Source organism: Notothenia coriiceps, unplaced genomic scaffold, assembly GCF_000735185.1.
Source record: "Notothenia coriiceps isolate Sejong01 unplaced genomic scaffold, NC01 NC01_scaffold00001630, whole genome shotgun sequence".
In the NCBI taxonomy this organism is placed as follows: domain Eukaryota; kingdom Metazoa; phylum Chordata; class Actinopteri; order Perciformes; family Nototheniidae; genus Notothenia; species Notothenia coriiceps.
Genome location: NW_011334331.1, coordinates 330,133 through 340,205, shown reverse-complemented (window position 1 = coordinate 340,205; position 10,073 = coordinate 330,133). Strand labels below are relative to the sequence as shown.

General features: G+C 37.4%; 1 protein-coding gene across 1 annotated transcript; it reads right to left on the bottom strand.

The window, feature by feature from the left end:
- Positions 1-4,774: 4,774 nt before the first annotated feature.
- Positions 4,775-7,134, bottom strand: LOC104963071 (small EDRK-rich factor 2). Its single transcript, XM_010791624.1, has 3 exons — positions 6,982-7,134; positions 5,588-5,690; positions 4,775-5,216 (listed from the first exon to the last, which is right to left on the bottom strand). Exons 1-3 carry the CDS (start codon positions 6,986-6,988, stop codon positions 5,135-5,137), a joined length of 192 nt encoding a protein of 63 aa, XP_010789926.1. The 5' UTR covers positions 6,989-7,134; the 3' UTR covers positions 4,775-5,134.
- Between the last annotated feature and the right edge of the window lie 2,939 nt (positions 7,135-10,073).

Here is a 10,073-nt window from a genome sequence, read left to right as displayed (position 1 = left end):
GCTGCTTTGCTGCCTCAGGGCCTGGACAGATTGCCATCCTCGAGGGAAAAATGAATTCTCAAGTTTATCAAGACATTTTGCTGGAGAACTTAAGGCCATCTGTCCACCAATTGAAGCTCAACAGAAGATGGGTGATGCAACAGGACAACGACCCAAAGCACAGAAGTAAATCAACAACAGAATGGCTTCAACAGAAGAAAATAGGCCTTCTGGAGTGGCCCAGTCAGAGTCCTGACCTCAACCCAATTGAGATGCTGTGGCATGACCTCAAGAGAGCGATTCACACCAGACATCCCAAGAATATTGCTGAACTGAAACAGTTTTGTAAAGAGGAATGGTCCAAAATTCCTCCTGACCGTTGTGCAGGTCTGATATGCAACTATAGGAAACGTTTGGTTGAGGTTATTGCTGCCAAAGGAGGGTCAACCAGTTATTAAATCCAAGGGTTCACATACTTTTTCCACCCTGCACTGTGAATGTTTACATGGTGTGTTCAATAAAAACATAAAAACATATAATTGTTTGTGTGGTTTTAGCTTAAGCAGACTGTGTTTGTCTATTGTTGTGACTTAGATGAAGATCACAACACATTTTATGACCAATTTATGCAGAAATCCAGGTAGTTCCAAAGGGCTCACATACTTTTTCTTGCAACTATATTTCAATTCAGCAATTTGTCTGTCACTGCGGTTATCACTAACCATGGAAACATTCTAGCCAAAAAAACAATATGCGGCCATTTGGCATTTTCATCAGTGGACCAGCCACAGTGAGGTAGCTGTTAGATAAAACAAACCTGACAACTACAGGCTGTGCACATCCAACTTCTCAGCAACGTCACCGTCTTTAATTTGTCCAGCTGTTGTTTGCAGATGACATCAGATTGTGGTTTCAATTATATTTGAATAACTTCTTTAATAATAAGACAAGCTGAGTTTGTTTGGCTGAAGTGTAATCAGACACATTAGTTGCTCGTCTGTTGTTTATCTTTGAAAGCTGCTGCTCAAGGAGTGTTTGCTGTATTAAACTGATATCCTTAGGTATCACGTATATCATGTAGGACTAAAGAAAGACTTTAATACCTGTAGTTGCCCTGCTTGAATAAAAGGACTTCCTGTTCTAGGCGTTGGTGTGGGACACTGAAATGTAATCATGTTATTGCTTTATTTGTCTGAGAAACTAAACTTTTTCCTTAAAAAACTTCAAATCCGGCAGAATCAAAGAGCAAAGATAACAATGCGTCTCATTGTTATCTGCCTTTCAGTGTAGTCAGTGAACTGCTGGTTTGATTGTTGTGCTGCTTGAATGTCAGACATGACACCCACATCAAACTTCTTTTTGAATCCTTTGCAGCAGCAAACAAAGATATCACATGCAAAAAGACCTATTTAGAGAATAAATAAGGACATGTATTTTTATTATAAATCATCTACCTATTAATCTGTCTCTTCATTCCGATCCTCCCCAATCATAATCAGCCTTGTTTGTTCCTGATTCTGTATAGCGAGTTTTAAATGTTGTAAAGGATTTCTTGTTCAAATCTGTAAAGTTGAATGTTGGATGCACCCCATGCTGTTGCTTACAGTCTTCCAACCAATCCTACAAACGCTGCATTTTAGAGTGTTAAAAATCTTCAATTGTATTCGTTTTGGCATACACTGGATTCTCCTTTGGAATCCAACAAGCAGCAATTCACAGCAGATACTTGGCCCGCTCTTTATGGTAACAATAATGAGGACAAATAAAAAGAACAAATACACTGAAACGTTGAAATTCAAATGGAGGAGGGAGGATATCTTCTTCATGTGTTCAACCACATATTTTACAGTGCACCTTGAAGAAAAAAGCTATTAATAATTTTTTTCACCTGTCAATATTAAGCACATATTCTCTCCTTCAACTGGTTAATCTTGCATGTGAGTGCTGCTGTTGCTGCTAATTACTTTCTTACACGCTGCTGATTAGCTTTGCCTTGATCCCAAAGCTCCTACTGTGTGTGTGTGTGAGTGTGTGTGTGTGTTTGCACATATTTGCAAGGAACCTAATCACTTATGTTGCTACTAAAATAACAGCACGTCTGCAAAATCAATTTGATTGCTCCCAGTAAATTCCCATTTTTTACGAAGAAAAATCAAGGTTTGTTTTCAGCTATGAATGCAGCAATCCTCTCTGCTGGACCATGTGTCATTTCAGGATGACTGATCATACATCCGCTGAATTAGCAAGTGGTGGCTCAAGATCCCACACTCCATCGTTCCTCTTTGAAATGGAGATGATGATACAATTACATCTCGGAGTGATCAAGGATAACCTTCAGTCTTTTATCTCTACAGATCCAGCCGTTTGTCCACCTCTCTGGCAACAACACATTCACCTCGAACAGAGCGCTGCCAGATGTCTGAGCTTATTAACCCCCGCACCATCTCAAGAGGAGACATTTCTGTGGTTAGTGTCACAAGTATTTCTCTCATACATTTCTAAGTAAATCTGCTTTAGTACTGGCAGTGTATACAGTGATGTTTAAATGTAAGAGTGGAGTCAAGCAGATTACATTGTCCTTGTAGGCTAACTAGTTTTCTTGGAGGAAGGCCATATAATAAAGTACTTATAGTAAACTCACTGACATATTTGTCGGAAAATCTAATCTTGATCAAAGCCCTGAAAAGATAACTGTGTTTCAGATCTGTGATGGTTTGGGCAGCAGCTGCTGCATTTGCTAAATGGGCGCAACATGAAGAGTCTATTGTTACCTTTTCATTTTGTGCTTTCATATTGAAATCTACAGGAGGTGAAAGCTATGAAGCCACTTTTAGAATCATTGAGGTATAACCATTGTGTTTTGTCAAAATTGACTTTACTTCCCCTGTTTTTTGAGGTTCAACAGATTCCACTAGTAAAACAAACTATGAATGCAGACCTAACTAGGTTATTTTCATTAAAGTGGACCTATCATGCTATATTTGAATAATATATTGTAGGACCATACCTATAAAAAGGCATATTTATACTTTTTATTTTTCAAAATACCAAACAAATCATGCATTTTAGCCATTCCTCATTTCGCTCAATTTAACACTGTCTTTTCATGGGCTGGTTCTGTGAGAACAGCACCATCTACAGGCCTGGCATATGTACTACAGCGTCTCCAGCGCTTTCGAACGGCAATGTCCGTGGCTGTCTCCTCCTGATTGGTGGAGTTGGCCCAATAGCCGTAGCGCCACTTATGTGACGTCACAGAAGTGTTCAAATCTGGATCAGTCTGTATCAGACCCTTTGCAGCCCCGTTTTTAGAGATTTGGGTATGGAGGAAAATAGAGAGGGTTGTGTTTTCTGACACTTGGTGAGTTCCCTGGAACACCGGGGACACATATTCATGTATAAAAGACGTACAAAAGTGCATTTTGCATGATAGGTCAAAACTGTTGAATGCAACAACGTACTTTGTTCTCTAAGGCAGGAACATGATCATAAATCAAGCCAATTAAATATGAAACCAAACTGCAGTTGTGAAAAGTCTTTTTTAGGTTGCCTATTAAGGTGTCTGGCTGCCATACTGACCCTGATACTGGATGCAAGTCTCTGCAGGAGCCCACTTGAATTTGTCTGCATAGTACGGTGGCCTATTATATTTCCTGGGGTGTACACCAGTCTATGGTGTACACATTGCAGAGCCTGACATTGATGTAAGTAGGTCATGAGCGTACTGTTCTGTACCATGCAGCACATCACAGTTGGTCCTGTAAAGTCACCATGTGGAGAGCTTCATTTCACAGAAAGACTGGGAGGAAAAGCAGTGGCAATCCCTATTAATGAATATATAAACATGTCTTTGATTGCCTTGCACTATTTGATTACCTTTATATTAGTATTCTTATAGATCATTATAAAACCAACATATTGTTGGCTATGTTTAAGTTGTCTCTTTTGTCGGATCATTGAGTGTATCTCCAAGCAGCTATTTTAATATAAACTAGCATGCTAATCACACAAATTGGATAGTGCAGTATTGCTAGAAGGTTAAAAAAAAAGTAGTTTAGCAATAATATATTAATATTTCGACTTTTTTTTACATTTACAAAACATTTCTTTATTTACAGATTGGAGATGTTTCTATGCAGGGAAGGTCTAACATGTTTCAAGGGCCTGGGAATAATTATATTTTAAATCCGAAACAGCAATTATTCACCTTTTGTTTGTTAGACACTTTTGGTAATGTTTTTTAAGACTCAGACCGTTTCTCAATGTCGAGGATACCTGCTGCTGGGCATGCATTTAAACAATCTTTCGGCGCCACTCGATGACGTAGTATACTTGAAATAGTGGCTCTGCAGAACGTATACTCGACATTGAGAAACGGCCACTGACTGAAAGCAAGAAGTTAAATAATCTAAATCTAAAATAACATTGAGGAACATCCAGTAATAGTTCATTTAGTGGCGATTCCTTATGTTCCCTGTCAAATGACATTTTATATTTAAATTGCATTTCAATGTGATGCCATTTAAAAAAATACTACCTGATGTAACAGTCATCTATTCAATATGTTTCTACCTAATGTGTTGTCATTTTGCTCATGGCTTTGTCTTTCTGTGCTTACTTGTATGTTTTCTTTTACAGATAAAAATTAGCCCCTATATCTGGCAAATTCACACAAAGGACTGAAGCACTCATGTTAACTGATGTGCCTTGTCCCTTCTTAAACACTAATACAAAAGCTCCCAAAAGTATTGCGTGTCATGTCAAAATATAACACCAACCATCAGAATACAAAAAATCATGAATTAAAAAGATACATTTTATTTGAAACCTGCCAGGGACATGTTTTTTACAAAAATACACAAATTTGACATGGGTGCTTTGTGTCAACAATTGTTCATCTTTCTCCTGCTGCTAACACCACTGTGCTCCTCTGCATGCTGCACCAACGTGGGACAACCGTTACATTGCTCAGATAAATTATCACCAAGTAAAGATAACAAATCCAACAAGCAATGTCATTTGCAATAGGGAAGAATGAAGGATCCTAGATTCTTGAGGATAGACAGAACCATTCTCATAAATATCAGGAAGAATGCTGAACATGGGATGTTACTGGAGCACTGAGTCGGATCTGTCTCTGAATTCTCTTCATTCTTTACTTGGACTTGGTTTCTTCTTTTCCTCCTCCGGCCCCCTTTTTCTCTGCTTTCTGCTTCTCTTGCATTATTTCCGCATCCCTTGGGGAGAGAGGGACATTTAAAAAGAGAGATTTTATAAGGCAAACTAAATGGTAACACACAAACACACACAGGTACACCTAGCTATTGGTTATCTGGCAAGGATTATACAGCAACAAATAAAAAACGGCTTGCTTTATTTAATACAAGAAAATGCTGTACGGTTATTTTTTGCAGCACTGGATCTGTATTCTTCCGTATGGGAATGTTTCAAGAAATTGAATTATCTGACAAAAAAGACATAACTGCATGATCAGTGAACTAGTCAACAACATTCAAGGCATGATCAAACACATGTTGCGTGTGGTGCTGCAAAAATGTATATCTTGTGTTTGTGTTCATCCCATTTCTTTAACGCATGCAGACCTTACCTCTGCTTCCGGGCCGCGGCAGACAGCCCATCATCGGCCTTCTTCCCTTTGTCACCACCTTTTTTGGCATTCTTTGCACGTGCAAGCTCACGTTGGTTACCTCCTGCGTGTCATGCAAAAGAAAGAAAGAAAACAATGTAATACAACAACAGGCACTTTGAAGAGCAACACATCAGGTATTTCAGCTACACCCTTTAAACACCTCTATTACTCAAGAACCCAAAAAGTAACAACTTGAAAAGCAGTTGTGTAAAGTCACAAGTACACTTACAATTTTGAGCTATTTTGTACTTCTAACCCACTACAATTCAGGGAGGTTAATAGTGTACTTTTACGCTACTACACTTAGTTTAAACCTTTAGTTACTTTTCAGATTTGGATTAATAATGTGAAATATAATCAACACTTAAATAAAACTCTAGTTACACCTGGAGTAAATCCAAATGCTACCCTGCGGTTTACACAATAATTTAAATTAGATCCCCGTTTAACAGCTGTGATACAAACAATAATGCATCACTAATTATAATGGAAACATATGATATAATAAAATAGGCCAATCTGCATAAATAGTACTTTTACTTTAAGTATATTTTGATGCCAAAACTTACTTGTACTTTGAGTAACATTTGCAATGCAGGACTTTTACTTGTAACAGAGTATTCCAAGACTCTGGTATTTTTTATATTACTTAAAGTGCAATATATATATTACTTAAAGTGCAATATATATATATATATATGATATATTAATATATATATATATAAGTACTTCTTCCACCTCTGTTAAAAGGGCTTTCTCTTAATGTCTACACTAGACTACATTTAAAGAGACAGACCGTCAGTAACAGAAAATGGTGCAAAACGTGCAGCCGACGTGGCAAGCAGGCGCTCTGGAGCTGCTTCAGAACAACAGAGGACATCATATCACGGTGTGTCCAATCGGTTATTTAAAGATGGTAAATAAAGACACAGACGTGTTAAAAGGACACTAAAATTATGAAAATAGCTTCTACAAGCCGCGACAACAACAGCTGTACGTGTTATGTTTCTGCTGGGGTTGCAGGCCTAGGCTCAGACTGACGCAAGAGCCTGACAATACACCACCTATCGATGTTGACAAATACAAAACGCACATAATTAAAATAAACACTAAACTTGACACTCAGCATAAACCCGTGCACTCTAAGTAACCCCTTAACAGCCAGCCCATGCGTAAAGAACAACCCATACTGGCGTGAATTCCGAGAAATAACTTTACGTCATTTGCAGCAAATAGACGGAGCCCAGTACAACGGCGGCCATGGCTAACGAGCGGAAAAGATAACAACAGACTACATTCAACCCAGTTAAGTGCACGAATGCCTTACAGTCCGAATATATTTCGATACCCACTGGTCATTTTGGTAATCCTCGCTTATGTCGCCCAAAATCCAAGTTTTTCTTCTCGTAGCTCCTGCCGCTTTACTGCTTTCGTTGCACCTCGGAGGCTGCCACGTTCTCGCGAGATGTCAGTGGCAGTGTGAGAACTATAGCATTCCGTCTCTCTCACACACAGACTGCACTGCGCATGCGCTATTCATCAATGCAGCCCACTATCAAATAGTTAAATATTTAAAGCCTTTGTTTACACAGAGCAGGTGGTAGAAGTACTCGGATATTGTACTTAAGTAAAAGTAGAAGTACCAGAGTCTAGGAATACAAGTAAAAGTTCTGCATAGCAAATGTTGCTCAAGTAAAAGGACAAAAGTATAGGCATCAAAACAACAGTGTACTTAAAGTACCGAAAGTACTCGTTATGCTGATAGGCCCATTTCAGAATAATATATCATTTGTTTTGATTATTATTATTATTCATGCATTAATGTGTTATCACAGCTTGAAAAGGTGGAGCTTTTAAGTCCTTTGTGGTGTTACTAAGTGTTTAAGTGTTGATGATATGTCACATTAATCCAAATCTGCAAAGTAACTAAATGTATTAAATAAATGTAGTGGAGTAAAAGTACACTATTTTAGTGGGGTAGAAGTACCAAGTAGCACACAAATAAAAATACTTAAGTAAAGAATAAGTACCTTAAAATTGTACTTTAGTATAGTTACTTTCCACCACTGCCTTTACATATATTATACTGAACTTATAAGTAAGAGCCGGAATTAGTTGTACAACCTTTCAAATGGGAAGGCATGCATCCAAAATGTATTAATTTAGGCCTTTCCTAATATTTTCACAAGGGGTTTAATAAACACTTCCTTACTGTGTGGTTACTTCTACTTTAGATAAAATACTTTAGCCAAGTAGCTACTGCATTAACCTGACATATAGAAGATTTCAGTGGTTAAGATGCAGATTCAGAATGTACTCACAAAATGTCATAATTTCGATGGGTTGTAACTTGGCTAACGAGGTGCTTCACTATTATTATTTAAATTGTTTACCCAAACAGAAAAAATACGTTGGCATACTTTCATACTAAACCCTTATAGGACAACTTTGTTTTCTTCCAGCTGGAGCATGCAATGTGAAGAGTGAACTTTAAAACTCAGCTAATTTCTCGATGAAAGTACTCATCAGTGGATTGGAAGTGTTATTAGGCCTGTATAGTCTGAGGCTTTGATTGAAGGACATGAGGCCTGGTATTGTTGGACTTGAAAGAGTGACTTCTCTTCTCCTCTTTCGTCTATCCGGGTCAATGCCAGGATGGAAACACGGAGACATGCACAGGAACCAGCATGTCTTCTCTGTGCACAATCCCTCTGTGAAAAAATGTATTTCACATTATTTTTCATTCAATTTGTTGCACAGTTTTGTCCTTGGATGTCTAAAATCGTTTCCTCTGTTAATGGCATAGGCTGCAATAGGCAACGTTTTACTATAAAAGCTCAGTTCCAGCAATGAGAAATGAACTTCAAATACATCCACAGCTGTCTCTTACAAAAAGCTTACTGCAAATTAGCCAGCAGGTGGCAGACTCAGCTAATGTGCATTTTGAAATAAAAGCAGTCAGACTACTCTCTACAATACCTTTGTCGAAACAGAGGCTAAACATTTTCTAATTTTACAATGAAATGCTTAAATAGACATATATAACATGTAAAATACTTAAGAAACCCACTGTTGTTTATTAAATTAGACAAAACCCGCACTCGATTGTGTAACTGTAAAATAGAAACTGCTTGCAGTCATTAATTGAACATCATAATATTGTATAACATTCTGATCCATCTGCATAATAAGATTCCTCTGATAGTATTGAATTACAGCCTAGCCCTGGGTTAGAGTGCAACATGGAATTTTCCTAATTGTTTAATTTATTTACTGCAATAAGAAAGCCACATGCTGTTTTCCTTGCCGTTTTGGTTGGGTGATTTTATGAACTGTCTGGCAATTAAATAAATGCTTGAGTCATGTCTGCTCAAAACTAAACTCCTAGACACTGAGACTTTAAATAGAAGGCCATCCATGCACATCATGACGCAATGTCATATACTTTCTGTTTCTAAAACATATTGTATACAATCTATTTATTATTTCAACTGTATTTTTTTTATTCTTAATTTCTGTTCCTCACTTTTACATTGCTTTTCCTATTGCTTTATTTCCTCTTAATGTTTTTTATGCACAAAAGGCCGAGTCATTGTAAGTGAAAACCTACACGGCAATAAATGTTTTTTAGAAGAAAACGTAGCTGAACCTGCATCATGCCACAATCAAACAACTGCATAAGGAGAGTTTTCAAGTCTACACTAATGGAAACACCTCTGTTGTGCAGCTATATAACATTTGTTTTCACGCAAATATATTTTTCCAAAGAATCAATCAAACATTATTTTGGAAATAATTGGAAACATAAATTCATTGTTGCGATATGATAATAACTATCCTATACAGTCTTCACATTGCATCTGCATTTAAATATACACATTTTGGTTGAAATTAGCTGAAGGAGGAGAGGGAAGACAGGGCCTGGTTTCTTTCTGAAATAGGATTACTGTATTTTTAGGATATAATTACTGTTTGAATACAATAAGCCATCAAACTACAGCTGTGATTATCTAGCCAGCTGTCTATGTAGGTGAAGAGCCAGGTCTTCTTTGAATTTAATTATGTGCTGTAAGTTTGCTCTGCTCTGCAGCCTTCAGGTTTTTATTTCTTGATGGATGGATGGCCAAACACAGACTATAGCTGAGAGCCCTAAAGCTTACTGACATTACTCAGGTCAAGCATAATGAGCAATCAATCTGAAATGTCCTTTTGTCAGTGGTCACATGTCACTGTCAGGAATACACTAAACACATTACCAGTAAAGGACAATGTTTATTCCTGTGCTGATTTATGGGCATATATATATATATATATATATATATATATATATATATATCGCAACAATGGATGAGTGTCCGAATCAAATTTGGAAATTCAATGAAAGTCCTAAAACCTAATTATTACACTTTATATTAAGTTATGTGACCTCCTCTCATCTTTGACG

Coding starts and splice junctions, on each gene's coding strand:
- LOC104963071 (XM_010791624.1), bottom strand. Junction 5,217..5,587: donor GCCGCGGCCCGGAAGCAGAG/GTAAGGTCTGCA, acceptor TCTCTCCCCAAG/GGATGCGGAAATAATGCAAG.